Source organism: Aulonocara sp. 'chitande type north' Nkhata Bay, linkage group LG20 (genome assembly GCF_057382095.1).
Source record: "Aulonocara sp. 'chitande type north' Nkhata Bay isolate Kocher_YH1m ecotype deep benthic linkage group LG20, A_spYH_male_GT1.1, whole genome shotgun sequence".
Lineage (NCBI taxonomy): Eukaryota > Metazoa > Chordata > Actinopteri > Cichliformes > Cichlidae > Aulonocara > Aulonocara sp. 'chitande type north' Nkhata Bay.
In genome coordinates, this window is record NC_141363.1 from 17,271,239 (window position 1) to 17,293,661 (window position 22,423).

The 22,423-nt window shown below is 46.7% G+C and overlaps 2 protein-coding genes and 2 long non-coding RNA genes across 4 annotated transcripts; 1 reads left to right on the forward strand and 3 right to left on the reverse strand.

The window, feature by feature from the left end:
• Positions 1 to 5,548: 5,548 nt before the first annotated feature.
• LOC147305383 (uncharacterized) lies at positions 5,549 to 7,868 on the reverse strand. The gene is made up of 4 exons (XM_086278055.1): positions 7,730 to 7,868; positions 6,322 to 7,406; positions 6,078 to 6,246; positions 5,549 to 5,995 (listed from the first exon to the last, which is right to left on the reverse strand). The coding sequence occupies exons 1-4, from the start codon at positions 7,866 to 7,868 to the stop codon at positions 5,934 to 5,936; spliced, it is 1,455 nt and encodes a 484-aa protein (XP_086134181.1). The 3' UTR covers positions 5,549 to 5,933.
• Positions 7,869 to 9,024: 1,156 nt separating this feature from the next.
• On the reverse strand, positions 9,025 to 14,321 carry LOC147305384 (uncharacterized). The gene is made up of 3 exons (XR_015126596.1): positions 11,854 to 14,321; positions 10,678 to 10,766; positions 9,025 to 10,528 (listed from the first exon to the last, which is right to left on the reverse strand). It is a non-coding gene; the product is annotated as an uncharacterized LOC147305384 (long non-coding RNA).
• A 4,635-nt stretch (positions 14,322 to 18,956) lies between these two features.
• Positions 18,957 to 20,208, forward strand: LOC147305385 (uncharacterized). Its single transcript, XR_015126595.1, has 2 exons — positions 18,957 to 19,094; positions 19,940 to 20,208. It is a non-coding gene; the product is annotated as an uncharacterized LOC147305385 (long non-coding RNA).
• Positions 20,209 to 20,240: 32 nt separating this feature from the next.
• Positions 20,241 to 22,057, reverse strand: LOC147305386 (uncharacterized). The gene is made up of 2 exons (XM_086277091.1): positions 21,702 to 22,057; positions 20,241 to 20,814 (listed from the first exon to the last, which is right to left on the reverse strand). The coding sequence occupies exons 1-2, from the start codon at positions 21,959 to 21,961 to the stop codon at positions 20,544 to 20,546; spliced, it is 531 nt and encodes a 176-aa protein (XP_086133217.1). The 5' UTR covers positions 21,962 to 22,057; the 3' UTR covers positions 20,241 to 20,543.
• Between the last annotated feature and the right edge of the window lie 366 nt (positions 22,058 to 22,423).

A 22,423-nucleotide genomic window follows, 5' to 3' on the forward strand; every position in this document is an offset into this window, starting at 1 on the left:
TAGACATTCCCTGATGTCCCTCGTGTAGGGCAATGAGGACAGAGTGGCGCATAGCAGTAGGGATCACTAGTCTTGTGCCTTTCAGTAGCAGATTGTCGTGTACCGTTAAGGTGTCTCTGTGTGGCCAATATGCTTTAATTGGGCCTGTGAGATGGCTGTATTCTGGCCAGCTGCTCTGACAAAAAGCCATGACATCTGAGCATATGCTGTCGGTTTTAAGCTGTTCCTTTAACCTTCCTGCCTTCTTGGGACCTTTTTGTGCCACTGCTATGTGTTAAATGGCTGCCATTTCCACTGTGTTCAGTGGAATATAACCAAACTTGCCACAGGATAGTTTTTACCTGTCAATGTTAATATTCCAGTGTGAATTCCTTAAATCAGCCTAAAATGGCTGAGCAGCAGAAATCCCCACACCCATCACCCTGGGGACCATTTTCTGCCCATTGACTTCCATTATAAACGCTATTTTTCAACCCCAAATTATCATCATATGATTTTATTTTTTCTTCTTTTCTTGGATGTCAATGAAGACTCAGGGCCTTGAAGTTTTAATTTTTAAATTGCAAAAAAAATGCAAAAAAAATAATGGCAGGTCAAAATGTATGTTGGTGCCAATCTTTGGTCCATCTAAAGGCCTACGTATAATGACAATCACATATTACTTCAACTGGTTTTTTGTGGAAATATTTAGTTTCGTTTTTTGGTTTTTGGGGCTTATAACACAGGGCGCTCATGTAATAACACTGGGATTTGAAGGGTTAAAACAACGAAAATATAATTAAAACTTTACATGAATATTTCAGGGAGAAGTAGTTTTACAAGGTTGGCTAATTTAAAGTGGAATAAAATATGGATATATGGTCTTTTTATGGCGTGGCTGAGAATGGTCCCTAGGGTGATGGGTGTGAGTTTTTTAAAGGATGGCAGGAGGGTTAACTGTGTGATGTATGTCGAGGTAGCAGGCATGCATTTGACTATTTCATCCACATATATATTTGTGTCATCCAGTAGTTCAGCTGTAGCCTTAGAATCAGGGTCTTGGTTAACGGGTGCACGTGACAGTGCATCTGCTGTGAAGAGTGCTTTGCCTGGAGTGTGTGAGATGGTGTAACTGTACCTCACAAGCCTTAGACGGAACCGTTGGATTCTGGGTGGAAGCTCGGTTAGAGCTTGCTGTCCTAGCAGGCTGACGAGTGGCTTATGGTCAGTCTCTAAGGAAAAGTGTCTCCCGATGAGAAAATCTTTGAATCTTTCACAACCCCATGTTAGTTCAAGCGCCTCCTTCTCCACCTGTGCATACCTCTGTTCTGTTTCCGTTAAAGAACGAGACGCATATGCAACAGGTCTCCATTGCTCTCCCTCTTTTTGAAATAGGACTGCTCCCAGTCCATAGCAGGAAGCATCTGCAGACAGTTTTAACTCTTTATTTGGGTCATAGAGTGCAAGAATGGGAGTTGACGTCAGATCGCCTTTTAGCTGATTGAACGCTTTTTGCTGTGCGCAGCTCCAAACCCACTGATTTTTCTTCGAGAGCAGGTCTCTTAGGGGTTTGTCTTTTTCGGCTAGTCCTGGGAAGAATTTGCCTAATTGGTTAACCATCCCGAGAAAGCTGCGCACTTCACTGACGTTTGATGGCTCTTTCATTGCTGTGATTGCTCAAATTTTGTCTGAGTCTGGCTGTACTCCCTCCGCAGACAAAACGTGTCCGAGGAACTTCACTTCCTGTTTGCTCAGGTCACATTTCTCCAGGTTTAGTGTGACACCGGCCTCTTGTAGCTTATTGAGCACTGTGTGCAGTCTGGCATTGTGCTCCTGCTGATCCTGTCCCCAAATGAGGATGTCATCCATGTGACAAACCACACCTGGCAGCCCATTAAGGATCACTGACATTCTACGCTGAAAATGTTCTGGGGCTGATGCTATTCCAAAAGGAAGTCTGTTAAAGTGGAAGCCCCCAAAGGGTGTAATGAACGTTGTGTAGTGTGCTGACTCTGGTGACAATGGAACCTGCCAGAAGCCCCTGTTTGCGTCTAACTTACCGAAGACTTTTGCTCCCGCCAGGGATCCAAGTGTCTGTTCAACCGAAGGCAGGATGTACTTTTCTCTGCACACTGCTTCATTGAGGTGAGTGAGGTCAACACAAATACGAACAGAGTCGTTTTTTTTTGGCACTGGGACCATACCTGCACACCATTCTGTTGGTTCTTCAACTCTGCTGATTACTCCCATGGACTCCATTCTTTCCAGTTCCCGTTTCACCTTTCTTAACAAAGGGATGGGGACCCGTCTTGGTGTGGCCAGGGAAAAAGGCACAGCATTGCGTTTCAACTTAATCGTTTAAGGTTGTTGCATTAAACCTAATCCCTGACACAGCTTTGGGTAGTTCTCATTCAACACATTCATGTCAATACTGTCAGCTCTACACACAAGGGTCAGCTTGACACTTGCTGGCCTGCTTAACAGTGCTATGTGCAAATCTTTGACAATGTACACATTTTCCTGTATTCCCTGTTCACCTTTGCAGATTGTTTCTCTGCTCATACCCAACACATCAAGTGGAGTACCACCTGGACCAAACAATGGTCTATCTGGTTTACATAACTCTGTCTGATTTTGGTTTATGCAGTAATACATCTGGGCTGGGATAACAGAGACGTCAGCTCCTGTGTCTATCTTAAATCTAACTTTGTAGTTTCTGATAGTAAGGTCTGCATACCTAGGATCTGAACCTGCGTCTACAGAACCAAGAAACATGGGTGTATCATCACTTTTCTCTGTTTCTATCACATGCACATATTTAACAGATTTACACACTTTACTCAAGTGTCCTCTTTTACCACATGAGTGACATGTTGCATCTTTTGCTGGGCATTGTCCTTTACCATGCGCAGGGGTTTTCCCACACCTGTAGCATGATCTCCCATTTGGTGTTTTGTCCTTTGTTGTGCATTTACGTTCTCTTCGGGGTTTGAATGTTGAATGCTTTTGTTCCCTGTGCTTCGCTGTCACAGCATCTATTTCCATCTTATTTTACCCTCTGATATCTGTCTGTTGTTTTTTGATGACTTCAGACTGCCGGGCCTGATTAACCGCTTTCTCCAACGTCAAATCTTTGTCCATTTGAAGTCTCTCCGCTAAGCTGATGTCCCTCAGACCCACGACGAGGCGATCTCTTATTAACTCATCTTGCAGTGCACCGTAACTGCAGTTTTCAGCTAAAGCATAAAGTGCGGTCCTGACAAACGAGTCAACAGTCTCATTAGCTTGCTGTGTTCTTTGATTAAAGCGAGCTCTCTCATAGATAATGTTTTTCCTGGGAACAAAATACGTATCCAAAGTGTCTCTTACTGCTTGGTACTGCTGCCTTTGTATGTCCGATAAAGCTTGCCCTCGGAGGATATCATCTGCTTCATCCCCCATGCAGTAGATGAGTAGTGTTGCGGGAATTGCCGTCTTGTGTGTGACTGGGTGCAGTAAGGAGTGTATGTGATGTGTGTGTGAGCATGCGCGTGAAGGAAACGCGGGGAGCGAAAGAGAGAAAAATGGAGAGAGTGTGTCATGGGTAGAGAGGGCGACCGGGAGCAGCGTTCTAACGGGCTACAGGCTATGCAGTGTGTTGTCGAAGTGCGCAGTACTGTTATTAAAGCCTCATCTCTTCAGTACTCTCCGGTGCCTCGGCTGATTTCTGTCTGTCTCACTACTCCACAAAAGTGAAGGGAGTTAACCTCGAAGGAGGACAAACTTCGGCCCTGGAGGAAGCATCTCCCCTCGCGTCTCCCGACCACGGTCAGGGGACTGACGGCGAGGAATGGTTAACACTGGCGACCACGAAGGGACCCTCTCACGTTGTCAAAGGAGTGGTGAGCACTGAGAAAAACCGACAGGCTAAAGCAGCTAACGATAAAGCCGAGTGACCGTAATTACAAGTGTATTAGCCCGTAGCTAAGCTAACTCGCGATGGCCGCTGCTCACCATTCTCGTGCAAAGTACGGACTTGAGACCAATTACTCCAACCCTTTCATATCGCTGACCAGTGTCTCCGAGGGTGCCGCGAGCATTAGGGAAGCTAACAGAGGCAGAGCTGTGACTAAATGTGAACATATGAACCCATCCCTGTGTGCTGAAAGTTGTGCTAACACACATGCTAATGGAGAAGGTGTATTCGCGCTGCCCGATGGTCCTGCCCGGCGGCAGTTTTCTCGCACGAATCCCTTCGTTGATGCTGAATGCCGCAGCTACGGCCGTGAGGGAAACACGGGCAGCAGCATGAACTATTATCCAGCTCCTACTCCCCAAATGAAAATCCACTATCCAGACTCAAACCCATTTTCCTCCGCTCACATTGACAGTTTTGTACGCAGCACACCGGCTCAGTTTAACGCAATGTTAAATACACCCATGCAATGTATGCCTTCCAGTAGCCTTGATGAAGCCATAAGCTATGGGGAAACCACTGCACAGCATAAACCCCGCTCGAAACCAGGCAAGACCCGCTGTGTGCCCCGTCAGCCCCCATCTGACAGTGAAGAGGACAGTGACACTAGAGAGAGAGTCCCCACCCTATGTCCGGGCCAATATGACGGCACCACACCGTGGAAGGAATTTCTGCACAGGTTTGAGAGCTGTGCTGAAGCCAACTATTGGTCAGAAAAAACAATGACAACTCAGCTTAAATTCTGCCTAGTTGGAGCAGCAGGGGCCATTATCCACAGAAATCCCCGCTCATCCAAATGGGATTACCGCCGCCTGGTGGACGAACTGGAAACTGCATATGGCCCTTCTTCTGACCATGCAGCTGCTGTTGCTGTAGAACTGAGGCAGCGAGTGCGTAAACCTGGTGAGGCCCTGCATGTTTTCAGAGATGACATTTATGGGAAAGTGGCTGTTGCATTTGGTAATAGAGCAGAGATTGAACAAGACTCTATAGCTGTTGAAGTTTTCACCAATGGGCTGGGTGATGCAGAAATAGTACAGAAGTTGCTAGAGAGGGACCTAGCCACACTTGCCTGTGCATACAAAATAGCCCACCGACACGAAACCACTAAAAGGGCTGCATCTTATGTAACCAGTGCCATGCAGCAAGGAGCCCGTAACGCAGCTGAACGCTGGCCCCGAGCTGCTGTCGTCAGAGAAAAAGACAAAGATGAGACTGTTGCTGAGCATGCACCTGCAGCTAGCCCCTCACCAAATCGTTTTGTCCCACACATACCCTCGACAACACCGAACAATCACAGAAATTTTAAAAGGAGTGGGGTTCGCTGCCATAACTGTCAAGGTTGGGGCCATGTCCAAAAGCAGTGCCCTTCCCCTCACAAAACCACCAAGGCCTTAACATTGAACAGTAGCCCTTGGGACAGCCCAAAGCCCACTGTGCTCCACCTTAAGTGCCAAAGCCAAGAAATGAGTATCCCCATGCGCCTCTACGAAGTGGAGGTATGTGCTGTTTTGGACAGCGGAGCCCGGAGGAGCGTGCTGCTACAACTCCATCCACCCAGACGTGAGACCACCACTACAGCCCTCAGTTGTTGAGACCGTGCTTGGTGTGGGACCTGGGGACGTGCCGGTGCTAGGTGAAGCCCAGATACCTGTCAATATTAACAATCGACAGGTTGATGTTGATTTTCTGGTGGCAGATATAGCAGGAAATGAGGTGCTGCTTGGGCATCCCTTCCTCACTCAAGCTGAAGCACGTCTTGATTTCGGCAAACGCCGCATCATCCTGTTTGGTGAAGAGGTGCTCTACTATCTGTCATGGCGCAGTGGCCCGTGGAAATGGGATGGACTCAAGTGCAGATTCAAAACCGGAGGCCAGGGGTGAGGTGTAACGAAAAGAGATTTTATTTTACAATGCTCAGAGGCTAACAGAAAGTGCAGACTAGAATCAATGAACATAAACTAGATGTCTGAAGCGAGAGAAAATACTGTGATGATAACTAGATGGCAGGGATAACTGGGTGCAGGTACTGGGCAGGGGAAACTGTGGCGGGCCAGGGCACTGAAACAGAGGAGAGAGCAGTCAGGGGAATCCTACAGAGGGTTGCGAGTGAATCTAAGGATAGTACACTGAGCTGTCTTACAAGCTTGCAGGTGGGGGTTGCGTGGAGGGGGGAGGCAGGAGAGGTCCAGGTGGGTGCTGTATGCAATGCAGGGAGGCAGGCAGGAGAGAATGGCAGTTCCAAAACGGAGAGGGATTATCGGCGGCAGCAAACTGGTGTCCAGGAGAGCTTGGTAGGTGGGTTTCAGAGGCTGACGAGAAAAACAGAGATACGGTTAATACACACGATGAGTCACCAAGGAACGGACATGAGGCCGAGAACTGACTGAAGTTGGCAGATAATCTGGCGAAGACCAGTTGAGTGCGCCGGTCATAAATACTGCTGGTACGATTGCCATAAGGTGAGGAACAACAAAGACTCCACCCAGTGGGGAGGAGCCGATGCTGTGGAAAACCACCCAGACCACGACACTACCCCCCCAGCAAGGGTCGATCCCTGGCGACCGAGCCACCCGCGGCCCGCGCCGAGCCCTGTAAAAAGCAGAAAGCAAAGCAGGATCCAAAACCAAGGAACGAGACACCCAGGACCGCTCCTCAGGCCCATAACCCTCCCAGTCCACCAAGAACCGCCGGACCCGTCCCCGCCGATGGACGTCCAGAATGCGCCGGACCGCGAAGGCAGGATGCCCATCAACGAGCCGGGCGGGAGGAGGGGGAGCGGAAGGAGGGCACAACGGACTCACGACCACCGGCTTGACCTGGCAGACGTGGAAGGTCGGGTGAATGCGCAGCGAGGAAGGCAGCTTCAACCTCAGCGCAGAAGGGCTGAGGACCCGCTCCACCTCGAAGGGTCCAATGAAACGCGGGGCCAGCTTACGAGATGCCACCTTGAGGGGAACGTCCTTAGCAGACAACCACACCTTCTGCCCAGGGGAGTAGGCAGGGGCTGCCCTGCGGCGACGGTCCGCGTACAGGCACTGGCGAGCAATGGACCGGCACAATGACCGACGGGTCAACCTCCACGCCCGCTGACAACGCCTGAGATGGTGTTGGACCGAGGGAACCTCGAGGTCAGCCTCCTGGTCGGGGAAGAGGGGCGACTGGTAACCTATGGAGGCCTCGAAAGGCGAGAGGCCAGTAGCAGAAGACGTAAGCGAATTGTGAGCGTATTCCGCCCACGGCAGCAATGAGGACCATGAGGCGGGGTTGGAGGCAGCGACACAACGGAGGGTGGCCTCCAGTTCCTGGTTGAGCCGTTCGGCCTGCCCATTCGTCTGTGGATGAAATCCTGAGCTCAAGCAGGGTTTTGCTCCGAGAGCGGTGCAGAACGACCTCCACACTCGCGAAATGAACTGAGGGCCCTCATGCCTATCTGACACGATCTCCAAAGGTATGCCGTGAGTCTGAAGACCTGCTCAGTCATAATCTTGGCTGTCTCCGATGCGGTGGGGAGTTTGTTTAGGGCAATGAAGTGTGCAGCTTTGGAGAATCTATCTACTACTGTGAGAATTGTGGTTTTACCTGAGGAGATGGGGAGGCCAGTAACAAAATCCAACGCAATGTGAGACCAGGGGCGATGAGGTATAGTGAGGGGTCGTAAAAGTCCGGCTGGGCGTAGTGAGCTCGATTTGTTACGTGCGCAGACAGGACAGGCAGCTACATATTCTTTGACGTGTTTATCAATAGTCTCCCACCAGAAATACCTTTTAAGGAGTGAGCCTGTTCTCCCCCCACCCGGATGGTAAGCAAATTTGCCCTTGTGGACCCAATCGATCACCTTAGGGCAAGCCACGGTGGGGACATAGCGTCGGTTCGGATGGCCCGTGCCGGGGTCTGGCTCAGTCTCCAGCGCACGGCGGATGTCCTCCTCCATGCCCCAGGCGACAGAACCGATCCTGACTCCTGCCGGCAAGATGGTGGGTGCATCAGACGGGTCACACACAGGGTCGAACTGGCGGGACAGAGCATCCGGCTTAGTGTTGCGGGTGGAAAAGTTAAATCTGTCTGTCTCACTACTCCACAAAAGTGAAGGGAGTTAACCTCGAAGGAGGACAAACTTCGGCCCTGGAGGAAGCATCTCCCCTCGAGTTAAATCGAGTAAAGAATAGGGACCATCAAGCTTGGCGCGAGTTGAGCCTTTTGGCGTGCGTAAATAGGTTAAGTTTTTATGATCAGTCCAAATAGTGAATGGATGCTCTGCTCCCTCAAGTAAATGCCGCCATTCCTCCAGCGCCAGCTTTACAGCAAGCAACTCCCTGTCTCCAACGTCATAATTCCTCTCCGCGGGTGAGAGGCGGCGGGAGAAAAAGGCGCAGGGCTGAAGCTTAGCAGATGAACCTGAACGCTGGGACAACACCGCCCCCACCCCAACGCCTGACGCGTCTACTTCCACGACGAAAGGTTTACTATGATCAGGATGGATTAAGACCGGCGCAGAGGTAAACAGTTCTTTCAACCGGGAGAAGGCGGCGTCGGCCTCCGGACTCCAATGGTAAGGAAGCTTAGAGGAAGTTAGACGAGTTAGGGGAGCGGCTACTTGGCTATAATTCCTGATGAAGCGGCGGTAGAAGTTCGCGAAGCCCAAAAACCCTTGTACGTGTTTTCGTGAGGTTGGTAGTGGCCACTACGCTACTGCCTTCACTTTAGCCGGATCAGTCTTCACCTGCCCCCCTGCAAGAATGTAACCCAGAAATGACACAGATGGTGAGTGGAATTCACATTTCTCGGCTTTGACAAATAATTTGTTCTCCAACAACCGCTGGAGTACGGCCCGGACATGGACTCTGTGTTCCTTGAGGTCCTTGGAAAAAATCAGGATGTAATCGAGGTAAACGAAGACAAAACGATCCAGAAAATCCCTAAGGACATCATTCACTAGGGTTTGAAAAACTGCAGGTGCATTAGTGAGGCCAAATGGCATGACTAAATACTCGAAATGTCCTAAGTGTGTGTTACAGTTTTTTACAGACGCTAGGACACATTTCCCAATACTTAGGTCACTTTTGCAAAACACTTCACACAATCCTCCTAACTGACCGTCAGCTTGGCAAAGCCGTTCATTTCACATTCAAAATGCACTACAACTACCAAAACACTTCATTCAGGTCTCAAATAAACTCATTCTTCCAGAACACTAGCAAAGGTTGACAGCCGACAAACACACTTTGTCACCCACAAAACAATGACCTACACTCTAAGAAATAAAATGTTGCATTTACTCCACCCAGTTATGTCAACCGGTTCCACATAACTGGGTTAGTGAAATATAAAATGTATGATACACTTAATTTGAACAACAAATTTTAAGTACATCTGTCAAGCTTTGGCTAATTAAATGCAAATCACAAGAATGGTGTTGTATTAACTAAATATCATAATGTTGATCTAACTAACATATTGACTTAAATTGACAACACTAAATAAAATCTACTCAACCAAAACAAGCCCTACTTACTCTATAAAATAAGATGTTGCATTTACTCCACCCAGTTATGTCAACCGGTTCCACACAACTGGGTTAGTGAAATCTAAAATGTATGACACATTTAATTTGAACAACAAATTTTAAGTACATCTGATAAATTGACTAACCCTAAACGAGCTCTACTGAAACTATAGGATTAAATTACTTACTCTATTTAAAGTAAATTGAATAAATCAAACACAATTTTATTCAGTTAACCCAACTTTAATAACACTTGGTGTAAAATGTGCTGAAGCAAACTTTGAGCTGTTCAAAATTCTAGATCAATGCCTTTTTCCTAAACAAAAATATCTTCACATATATGCAAGTGCATATTAAGTACAGGAAGACATAATGCAGAATGTTAAAATCAAGTTATTAAAACTGGAAAGTGTTGTGATTCCAACATTTTTAACATTAACATGACTTAATTTAAACTTGCTTCGGGTACAATGGAAAACTCACAATACAGTCCTATAAACAACAAGTAGAAATGACTTTAGTGGCATTTTTGTCCATATTTAAAAAACCTTTTTTTTCCCCAAAACTTAAAATGAAGTCCAAACTTAGGAGCAGTCTTGTTCAATGTAGCTGGATGGTGGTAAAAGTTCAACATGAACAAAGCATGCCAAAAAGTATGAGGCCTTGCAGAAGTTCTTGCGGAATTCAAACTGAACAGTTTATAAAGTGCAAGGAGATGGGTTTGAGAATCTTGTAACCAGTTCAGTGTCCTCTATAGTTCAGTGCAGGCTGTTTCACTCAAGCAGTTTGTTTTTCAGAACTTGCACATTCATGGATAGGTTGTTCCCATCCAACTCCATCAGCACCTTCTGAAGAAATTCAAATATGTATTTCAGGTGCTTTGGGTACCTCAGATTTAGACTGTAGATTAGTCCAAGCAGGAGGGCACACCCCTTTGCCACATCACTAAGAGCTTTCAGCACAGTGTATCCTTCTATGATGACACCAATGTCCTCAGGTGTATCTGCAGAGTCTGCTCCTTCATGTCTGACAACACAGACTCCTAAAGTCAGCTGCTCCGTTTCTCTTCTTGCACTAAGATCCATATCCTTAAAATGAAAACAAAGGGGGGAAAAAGTTACTTGCATATAGATACATATGAACAAATGAGCCCACCTTCAATTTACTATCCCAAATTAAAAAAAAACCAAACAAACAAACAAACAAACAAACTGATCTTTCCCCTTTTCTAACTTACCAAGAATTCCTTGAACAGGTCATCTGGCTTTTTATTTAAGTAGACACAGTTTTTAGGACGCATTCCCGTCGAACATCAATGCTGATATTCTGGTGGAGATAAGAACTCAATGTGAGACAAGATTTTGGTTCTTTTCCACCTCTTCCCAAACCAAAGTCAAAAATATTAACAGATGAGTGATTAGCGATGAGTAATTAAACAATGTTTGACAACTCACATTAGTGACATTCAGTGAGGTTAATGATTGGTTAGGCACTGATTCTTCTGAGTCAGATCAACAAATATATGAACACAAAACTAGAAGCTTTTCATTTTTGACAATACATGAAAGCTTTCACTTTTGCTTTAATCAATTCTAGACTGTTCAACAATATAATTATTAATTGTACCCCTAAAAATGTTAAAATGAAATAGAAGATTAGAACTCGGCAATATGGATTCAAAATCCTATCACAATATTTTCTGGTATTTATTACGATAACAAGAGTTACAATAAAAGATAACAGTAACCACAATCACATCTGAGCCACTTTTGTTGTATCTACTGACAGACAGAACTAGCTGACCAACATAAAATGAAGGGGGAACACACAAATTGTCACTTTGATAATCAATGGAACTGATACAAGGAGTTAAATGCATTACATATAGCTGTATTACACATAATGCTGCATTTTAATGACACAAGATAAATGCATGTCTTACACTTTAATCACTGATATTAACACTAAACCAGATATCAACACGGGGTAGAATTCCTTCAAACAATGTAGCAACTTATTTGATGCATGTTTCTAAAATACACTATACATATATTTCATTCTTCAAACGGATCGGATCGCTGGCGCTCCTGGTGCTCATTACTGACACCAGGGAGCATGCGCGGTAGATGTTGGGAGTAATTTTAAAGCTGCAGTTCTTAGTAGGCAAGTTGCAGCTTAACATGAATCGTAAAACATTTTGGGAAATTACACTGAAGTGGGCCCAATAATATTTGTTAAATGCCTGACTAATAACACCTGTGAGAGGCATACAAGCTAGAATGCTAAAAAAAAAAAAATTACCAGACATCATTTGTTTTAAAATAAAACATACAGAAGTACTCCCGAAAATGTCGGATGTTTATCATTTAGTACACATTAACCAAATATGTCATCCTTAAATGGTTGTACTTACCGAATAATCCTCAAATGGCAATGGATTTTATCCAGGCTTCTGAGCATGATGCAAGTTTCGGTTGAAAATGGCAGTTGTTCAAACTTCCACACTGCACATGTGCAAACTGAGAAGTACGGAGAGCCTGTTAGGACAATCCTCTTCAAATTAAAGTGCTGTTCATTTTAAATGAACTTTTTACGTTGAATTTAATGTACTGCATTTTGTTGTATTGAAATATTGTGTTATTAATTAAAATCAAAACAATATCCTTGTGTTTAGAGTTAAAAATCAATTGTGACATTAATTTTAACATAAAACGTTTACATAATGCTAGCAACATCAATGTATCATTTCTTAGAGTGTAAAAAACACTAACAACATGTAGCATTACACAGTGTTTTCTTGTGTAAAACAAGGACACATCTCTGTTTATAATTTCAATATATGTTACTGGAATGAATCAGACATCATGCAGAATTCGTTAATATTTGTTTATGTATTTTTATTTTTTTGCACTAAGTAATCCCAAAATACAAGAATTTGTATACACACCATCCACTGATACACATACAATAGTAACGCTAATCTACTCGGTCTTCTCCATTTGGCCACAGGTTCTCATCCACATCACATCTTATGTCATCTAGGGCGATACACCTAGGAAAGAATCTTCTGGCATGCCAGAATTGAAGGAGTTGAAAAATTGAAGGAGTAACACCTGTGTAGATGTTCATCTACAATGAGAATAAGCTGTGGCTGGTTAAACTGCATTTTTAGATTTAAAATATGTTTCACTAAAATATTGCTGTTGGATTTTGCTGTCTTATTCAGTTTTGCATTGTGTTATTGTTTTGGCCATAAGTTTAACAGTTTTGAAAACAGTATGTAAGCACATGCAAAATGTCCTGTCCGTACAAAGCTTTTTGGCAGTTGTTGTGTCTGAGTGAGAAGATAATTCATGAAATTTGAGAGATGTAGTCATTGAATGCATTTTGTGCCAAAACAATGATAACTGGTCCTCAGTTTAGCCCACATAGACTTCTGTTGTGCTCACTGTGTGAGGAGTTTTGCAAACGTGACCTAAGTATTGAGAAATGTGTCCTAGCGTCTGTAAAAAACTGTAAACGCAGTTTTCCACTCATCCCCCTCCCTGATTCTGACTAGGTGACCCCATGGAGGGGCTCAAAAGCGGAGCTGATGAGTGGTAACGGGTATTTGTTTTTAACTGTGATGTCATTAAGGGGCCGAAAGTCGATGCATGGACGGAGTGTGCCATCTTTCTTACCCACGAAGAAGAAGCCAGCACCCACGGGGGAAGTTGATGGTCTGATGAGTCCAGCCGCCAGTGAGTCTCTGATGTATTTTTCCATGGCAGCCCGTTCAGGGCGTGACAAGTTGTAGAGGCGGCTGGAAGGTAACGTGGAGCCGGAAAACAAGGTAATGGCACAATCGTAAGGGCGATGGGGTGGTAGGGACAGTGCCTTATCTTTGTTAAAAACTTCTGATATGTCATGATATTCGGGGGGAACCGCAGAGAGGTCAGGGGTGCAGTTCTCCTTGCTAGAGGGCTCGGTGGCCCCTGGTGGGGCAGCTGAGACGAGACAATATGGGCTCCAACTCACGACCCTCTGTCCCACCCAATCCAGGTGAGGATTATGATGCCTTAGCCATGGGAAACCTAAAATTATGGGCGTGTCAGGGGACTGTGAGGTGTAAAAGATCAGTGTTTCTCTGTGGTTGCTGGAAGTGATCAAGGCAACCGGTGCAGTGCGATGAGTGATGTAAGAAAAGACCTGATCGTTTAATGCCCTAACTGGGATAGACGGATTTAACTCAAAAAGAGGGATCTGAAGCTGTTCAGCAAATCCCCTGTTGATCAAACTCTGCTCGGCCCCTGAATCAACCAGCGCTGATGAGACGTGGGCTCCCTGACCGAGTAAGAGTGTCACAGAAAGCAAAAATCGGGGCTTGGCGTTAACCCTGGTACCGCCCACCCGTACCCCCGGACCTACCGGCGGGCGGTCTCTTTTCCCTTCTTAGGGCAGGAAGAAATCAAATGCTCACCGGAGCCACAATAAAAGCAAGAGTGTGAATGGCGGCGCCTCTCTCTCTCCTCTACCGTCAACTGGTAACGCCCGATCTGCATGGGTTCCGGTTCCGGTTCACCACTCCCTGTGCCAGCAATGGGATTGGACGGCTGAACCGGAAGCAGTGGCGGGGGAGAAACGACCGGGGATGACTGCCGCAAGGACCTGTAGTCCCTCTCCCACTCTCGCTCCCGCAACCTGCTGTCAATGCGAAGTGTGAGGGAAACCAGCTCCTCAAAATTAGCGGGCTCATCCCAGGAGGCCAGGTGGTCCTTCATCTCTTCGTTGAGAGAGTGCAAATACACCCCATGCAGAGCCCGATCAGACCAGCCCGCCTCGGCGGCGGCGATGTGGAAATCGATTAGGAAGTCCGCAATGCTCCGCCGTCCCTGACGAAGATGCAACAGCCTCCGCGCCGAACTGCATTCAGAGGTCGGGTGAGCGAAAGTTTTCTTAAACTCACTCAGAAAGTCATCCGCCCATGTAAGGGCGCGATCGCGCAGTTTCCCGACTAAATAAGAAATCCGCACGGTATCAGAAACAAACGAGCGGGGTGAGCGACCGAATGCTAGCTCGCACTGAAGGAGGAAACCGCTACATCCCCCCCCCCGGCCGCCAGAAAAGGGTTCCGGCTCCGGGGAGGCGGCATCGCGGAACATCGGCGTCTGCAGAGGCTCAGAATCCGCAGCGGGCTGAGGCGGCGGCGCGGGTACCGGTGCCGACGTACCGGGAACGGGTTCGGGTTCAGGGGCAGTGGCTGACTGAAGGGTCTGAACCGCGGACTGCATCTTCTCCTGCTCGTCAGTGAGTGAGTTAACCTTCGCCAGGAGAAACTGGAGCGCTTCCTCGTGAGTACCAAGAATGGCACCCTGTTTCGAGACGGCAGTCCGGATTTGATCCGCTGAGTCCATATACTGGCCAGATTATACTGTCATGGCGCAGTGGCCCGTGGAAATGGGATGGACTCAAGTGCAGATTCAAAACCGGAGGCCAGGGGTGAGGTGTAACGAAAAGAGATTTTATTTTACAATGCTCAGAGGCTAACAGAAAGTGCAGACTAGAATCAATGAACATAAACTAGATGTCTGAAGCGAGAGAAAATACTGTGATGATAACTAGATGGCAGGGATAACTGGGTACAGGTACTGGGCAGGGGAAACTGTGGCGGGCCAGGGCACTGAAACAGAGGAGAGAGCAGTCAGGGGAATCCTACAGGGGGTTGCGAGTGAATCTAAGGATAGTACACAGAGCTGTCTTACAAGCTTGCAGGTGGGGGTTGCGTGGAGGGGGGAGGCAGGAGAGGTCCAGGTGGGTGCTGTATGCAATGCAGGGAGGCAGGCAGGAGAGAATGGCAGTTCCAAAACGGAGAGGGATTACCGGCGGCAGCAAACTGGTGTCCAGGAGAGCTTGGTAGGTGGGTTTCAGAGGCTGACGAGAAAAACAGAGATACGGTTAATACACACGATGAGTCACCAAGGAACGGACATGAGGCTGAGAACTGACTAAAGTTGGCAGATAATCTGGCGAAGACCAGTTGAGTGCGCCGGTCATAAATACTGCTGGTACGATTGCCATCAGGTGAGGAACAACAAAGACTCCACCCAGTGGGGAGGAGCCAATGCTGTGGAAAACCACCCAGACCACGACACTACCAAACCGAAGCCAGTACAAAGTCATACGCAGTGAGAATAGCTAGAACTGTGGTGGTGGAACCGGGGCAAGAGTATATGGTGAAAGGCAATGTGCATCCTGGTGCAGCAGCTCGAGGTGACATGATGCTTAGTCCCACCAAAGGTTTTGTTGAGAAGCACAAAGTACGATAGCGATAAGCCAGAGTCCTAGTCAACGCACAGCCTTCTAAAGCTGTCCCACTTCACCTTTTTAACCTCGGCAATAAAGCAGTAACAATTAAGGCAGGATCCATTGCCGGGCTCCTCCAGCCAGCTGAGGCCGTGGAACCCTCCACAGTCTCCCCAGCTGCAGACTCTCTGACCAGCCCTCCTGTGGTTCCTCTGCACCTGCAGGAGCTCTATGCCCAGAGCTCCACAGACCTCAATGACTATGAACAGCTCCAACTGAAACGCTTGCTTTGCACTTATGGACATGTGTTTTCTACAGGGCCTGCTGACCTGGGCCGAACCAGCCTTGTGCAGCATGACATCATAACCGGTCCTGGTGCCCCAGTCAAACAAAATCCACGAAGAATGGCAGGGGAAAAGCAGCAAAATGCTGATCAGCAGATCTACGACAGTCTACAGAGCGGTCTCGCCCAACGCAGCTGCAGCAGCTGGCCTCGCCCATCGTTATGGTGCGTAAGAAAGATGGGACATACCGTCTCTGCATTGACTACAGGGCTCTCAGCGACCGCACCATAACAGACGCCTACCCGCTGCCCCGCATCCAGGACACGCTGGACACACTCTCAACTGCCAGATGGTTCAGCACATTAGACCTCGAATCAGGCTACTGGCAGGTTGAGCTGACGCCTAGAGCACGCAGGGCTGCCGCTTTCTGCACTAGGACAGGCCTCTTTGAGTGGAACGTCATGCCATTTGGACTATGCAATGCCCCGGCAACGTTCCAGCGGCTGATGGACCGCCTCCTGGCTCTCATACAGTGGGAGACCTGCCTGGTCTACTTGGACAACATCATCGTGCTGGCTAAGGACGTGTCGGGGATGCTGCAACGGCTTGGCTAGGTATTCTATAGACTTCAACAAGCTAACTTGAAACTGAAACCTGCCAAATGCTGCCTCTTTCGCCGCGAAGTTGCTTATCTTGGCCATGTGGTATCCGAGCATGGTGTGGCTACCGACCCCAGCAAAGTTCAAAAAGTTCAGATGTGGCCCACACCTACGTCCATCCAGGAGGTCAGACGCTTCATCGGCCTGGCCTCATATTATCGCCGGTTCGTGAAAGATTTTGCCTCTATAGCCGAACCCCTGCACAACCTGACCAAGAGGAATGCACATTTTCAGTGGCATGCTGAGCACCAAGCAGCTTTCGACAAGCTGAAGTGTCGACTCACCTCTGCCCCTGTTCTTGGCTATCCACTTGACCATGGAGAAATGACACTAGACATTTTCGCCAGTACCTCCTTGGACGGCCTTTCGAAGTGCGCACAGACCACAGCAGCCTGCGGTGGCTAACAAAAATGAAAGAGCCAGAGGGACAGTTAGCTCGATGGCTCGAGAAGCTTGCCGAGTACAACTTTGAGATCATCCACCGTCCAGGTCGAGTGCACACCAATGCTGATAGCCTCTCCAGAAGACCCTGTCGCCAATCCTGTCCATGCAGAGTGCAGGACCCCCCCCCCCCCCCCCCCCCCCTTGGGGGGCCAAGCATCTCGGGGGGACCAGTCATCAGGCAGTCCAATGCGAGTTGGACTCTGACACCAGCTCCCTGTTGCTGAGTCCGGTGAGGGTGGAGGGGCAACCGGCTACTACAGCGGTGTGTCTAGTGGGGGTAAGTCATAACACCACCACACCAGAAACAAAGACTTTAGACCAAACTGCTCTTACAAAGTCAGACATTTTATGTCAAAACACTCCTACCAACACAGACATCTCAGAACAGACAATTCACACTAGAACAGACATATCACACCAGAACATGTCCACTAATACACACACTGTAAAGCTGACTGAGAGAGTATATGTGGCTAAAACCCTTGATACTGCTTCTCTGTTTCATGGCTGGACCATGGGGGAGCTGAGCCAAGCCCAGGACGCTGATGCAGACATTGCACCCATACGCGCCTGGATGGAGGCCAGCAGTGAGCACCCCCCATGGACTATCCGATTGTTCAGTCTGACGTCACTAGCCGTGTCTGGGTCTAAACTCCGCTGCAGGTCCATATATCAAACGATCACTATGGCATTACTGAGAGTTGAAAAACTATCTAAAGTCTTTCATCTTTAATAAAATGATCAGCGTTCTGCTCTACCAGGTGTAACACTTGAGTTTAACATCCAGGCATCCATGAAAACGGAATTTATGACATTTAATGGAGTTAGAAGTTAGCAGGGAGTTAGCTCGCTAGCTTCTATCTAAATACAATATAGCATGTCCTGACTGCGGGGTTTTGGAAACAAATTAAAACGTACAGCTCTGCTATAACTTCCAGCATAAATGAAGACAGAAAACTAAAAAGCAGTGACGTTTGTAGGGTTACTGAAGTTGGGCTAGCTGGTATATAATGATGTGCTACGTGACCGTTAGCGACACAGCTATGTTAGCATAATATAAACAAGCTAACTTTTTTTCCACTCGATAAAAGTTAACGTGAGTGTTCTCGGTGGTCAGGAACAAATGTAATCGCATGGCAGGATGCTGTAAAAGGACCAAACTTCAGCCGGGAGAACAACTGAGATAATCCATCCACAATACGAGGTTAGTCATTCATATACTGCTGCATGGGCTGGGCTGTAGTTACATCCTAAGGTTTTAAAAACTGAGCTTAAATAAATGATTAGCGGTAATAAAAGCCGAGGGAGGTCAACAGTGATCACTGACTGCTTTTTGAGATCAAATAGAAGAAAATACATAACATTAAACATGTTAACAACACAAAAGCCATATTAAACGCAGACTACTTTAGACCCGGAAGTAGGATTCGTCGCGTCATCACTGAACAACTGGATTGTTTCACCATGCAGCCCAGCCACTAACGGTGTGTTCACACCGAACGCGATGGACGCGAATAGAGCGTCAGGTTTACATGTAAAGTCAATGGAAAGGCGCGATGACGCGCGATTGCGGGTCCCGCGAAAATTCGGAAGCAGATTTGCGTCGCGAAAACGCCAAAACGCGTGAAACGCGCGTCAGTGTAGCGCGTCTGGCGCGTTTGACGCGCGAATAAAACCACGCGCGTGAGTTTTTGTGTTGCATTTTGTGCATACGCGCGTTTCGCGTCTACCGCTCGAGTTGGAAAAATCTGAACTCCAGCGTCAAATCGCGCCGCGACAACCAATCAGGAGCCTGGTGACGTGGTTGTTACCTAGGTCAAAGGGGCAGATCCAGCCAAAGTCTTTCATACTTCAATGGAGGGGAAGGCTAATCAATGCGGTAGCAAACAACTCGGAGCTGTACAACACCAGCTGCTTTCAGTACCGAGACAGGAATAAAAAGGACCGAGCTTGGAGGAAGATATGTGAAGAGATCGGGCAACCTGGTAAGTTCATTCATTTCTCTTTTGAACGTTTTCACTGACCCGGGAAGCCGCACAAAAGCTAGCAACCCACCGCTATTTTCCCACTGACGTACAAATACCGTTCTGCTTTTATGCATGTTGTCATTTAGGAATATATTTTATTGTTTATTAATAAACAGCACACAGTGGTCCCGCTGTTCATCCGTCACTGCTTTGCTTTTTCGCTGATTTTTTATTGCACAGTACAGCATTGCATTCTGCAGCCTGATTGACAAATCTGCTCCGTGCCGTGTCTCCTGCGCTTGCCAAATTTATCACGTTTGGTTTTGATAACCATCGCGTCCAATAGAAAAAACAGCACAAAAACACCCATAACTATGAGCCTCATTCGGAAATAGACACCTGCACCGTGAGGGAAAAAGGCGCACGAAAGTGGCGGGCAGATGAAGACAAACCGCGGCATAATAATACTTTTACGTTTTGCAATCTACAAAGGTTTGCACTTTGAGAATCAATTGTGAGAACTGTGACCAGGGGCTAGTTATTCTGAGAACCCCTGCTGCAATAAATGAGGGACCACTGTATATACTTTCTCTGATTATATCCAACCTGTTAACATTTAATACTGTATTGATAGAACCAACTGATTCTGCAGCACAGCATCCCCAGTCCCTGAGCTCCTGCTGCTGCACCCACAGATATGTACAGCAAGCACTGATACCTTTTTAGTCGGTGGGATTCCCTTTTACTAAATATCTACAACCAATCTGATTATATCCTGTTATTGTTTTTTTTTTTTTTTCAATGTTGAAATTAAAATCTAGTAGCAGCCTTCTCATTTCTTTGTGTTTTGTGCTGTTTTACAGGCCCACAGAGGAGGACGGCTCCGAGGCAGATGAGGGACGGGTCCCAGGACGGTCCATCGGCGGTGGAGCTGGCCATCCTGGAGTCCCTGAAGAGGCCACACCAGTCTCCAATGGAGCATTTCCTCCTCAGCCTTGTTCCTGCTCTGGAGAGCAGCTGGTCCTTTTTATTCCTGTCTCTCTGTAAATTCTTATATTTTATATATTTATGTTTAATGTTTTTCTGTTTGAGACTTTTAATATTATTTCAAATAAATGTTTATAATGACTAATGTCTCAGTTCTACTACACAGCAAATGTTGGCACACAACTTGACACATGTAGAATTTATTTCATATTATACTAATGACAAAATATACTGATACAGTGGGATGCAGAAGTTTGGGCAACCTTGTTAATAGACATTATTTTCCTGTATAAATCGTTGGTTGTTACAATAAAAAATGTCAGTTAAATATCATACAGGAGACACACACAGTGATATTTGAGAAGTGAAAAGAAGTTTACTGGATTTACAGAAAGTGTGCAATAATTGTTTAAACAAAATCAAGCAGGTGCATCAATTTGGGCACCACAAAAAAGAAATGAAATGAATATTTAGTGTATATCAATGTGTGTGTCTCCTATATGATATATGGGGTGCCTTTGTCTGGACGTGCTTCTCATCCAGAGCTGCACAGCACAGAGGAAAGTTCCAGCGCTCCTGGAATCCCTCTGTGATGGACCGCCAGTCTCCAGGTGAAGGCACAGCCATGAAGTCGTCCACTAGACAGTCCCAGATGGACGTCGCTGCCTGGGGGGTGATCTGGCTCACCGTGGACACACCGACTCTGAAACTGAACGCGATGGTCCTGAAGGAGTCCCCGGTGACAAGGAACCTGGACAAAATTGTTCAAAATCAGTATTATGTGTACTGCAGTTACAAAATACATTATTCAAATTCCAAAATACTTTTGTGATGTCAGATTTAAATCACAAAACTTAAATCTTACATAAAACATTTTGTAATTATAAGGATAATTACAAAATGTATATTAGATAATATCTAAAACAGTTGTGTTTTGTTTTAACTTTAACATATCATAATTTGATTGGTAGCAACTTTCACAACTACAGTGAGCCAATCACTCATAATTCCTAAACATGTCAATCAGGTAGGAATGAAGTAAGACATTAATAGAAATAAAGAGTTGTATGTTGACATGTAGCCCTTTCCTTGCTTAAATCATTAATATTTTTGAAAAATTAATCTGTGATGAGACAGCTTATCAAGATAGAACCATGTAACTAGAGATGAACCAAACTGTTCAGTTTTATCTAACTCTGTTTTAATAAAGGCTGGTGACCCCTGCTATAGAGTCTGACAGCTGCAGGGATTATATACAAATATTCAACTATCCCAGAATTAAACCAGGTCTAAATAAAAAGGAGTGAGTATCACTACAAGGTTAACTCAGTGGTGCTAATGCTACAGTTTGATATCAGCAAACACCGAGTGCATACATTGATGTGACACCACAGCCATGCTATCATTGCAAACACTGATAACAGCATAAATCGAATTAAATCGGGACTTGATGAGACCTTCTGAGTATCACTAGAAATATTATAAAGAGTCGTCTCTGTACCACAGTTTGCTTTCAGTAAACACCGACAGCATTCACTGTTAGCATAGCACATCCATGTTAGCAGTGTATAACTGGATGGATTAGCATATTAGCACAGATATCAATAAAGGACTACCGTATTAAACACTTTTACTAACCTCAGGCAGACGGACAGGCGCTCTGCAGGTGGGATTGAGCGTCTGTAGTTGGTGTCTAGGCGGGCGATGCTGGGACCGATGAGGGAAAGCAGGTCCTCAAACTGGCCGACGGTGATAGCGCTGGAATCGGCCGTCATCCAGGCGCAGCTCCTGGAGCAAGTGGTGAAACTCACCAAACTGCTCATGCCTCTGGAGGACCTGATGGACCCAGGTACGGCGAGGACGTCTTTTACGCTGCTGCTCTGCTCTCCACAGTACATAGAGAAGGGAGACTCTCTCTTCAAGCGCTAGCTCGATAGCTGCCATCTTGCAAAGATACCGGTCTGGCACAACTCCCTCCCACATTCCTCCCACATTTCCGGTTCACGCGCGTCAAAATATGATATTTTGACGCGCGCTGGATTTTTCTTGGACACGCGTTGAGACGCGAATGTACACGCGTCAAATTAGGGGCGTTTGGGGCGTTTTATTCGCGTCCATCGCGTTCGGTGTGAACACACCGTAAGACATACTGGGCTCAATGGACAACATCTCTACTTCAGAGATGCCGTTCTGGTCCGTCGCTTCTACTGCCTTGACGAGACCCAGTTCTATCCTCAAATCGTGCTGCCACGCAAGCTACAACCAGAAGTGATGGGCCAGATGCACGAAGGGCCAGTAGGTGGACATTTTGGAGTTGAGAGGACTGTGGCCAGACTACGAACCCGATTCTATTGGTATCA

What these genes read in the sequence shown, in the direction of transcription:
- LOC147305386 (XM_086277091.1), bottom strand. Translation starts at nt 21,961, where the DNA reads ATGTACTGTGGAGAGCAGAGCAGCAGCGTAAAAGACGTCCTCGCCGTA. An exon ending in CGCCTGTCCGTCTGCCTGAG is followed by an intron (nt 20,815 to 21,701) that starts GTTAGTAAAAGT and finishes AATTTTGTCCAG; the next exon opens with GTTCCTTGTCACCGGGGACT.
- LOC147305383 (XM_086278055.1), bottom strand. Translation starts at nt 7,868, where the DNA reads ATGGAGGAGGACATCCGCCGTGCGCTGGAGACTGAGCCAGACCCCGGC. An exon ending in CAAATTTGCTTACCATCCGG is followed by an intron (nt 7,407 to 7,729) that starts GTGGGGGGAGAA and finishes ATGACTGAGCAG; the next exon opens with GTCTTCAGACTCACGGCATA. An exon ending in CAACCCCCACCTGCAAGCTT is followed by an intron (nt 5,996 to 6,077) that starts GTAAGACAGCTC and finishes CCTCTGTTTCAG; the next exon opens with TGCCCTGGCCCGCCACAGTT.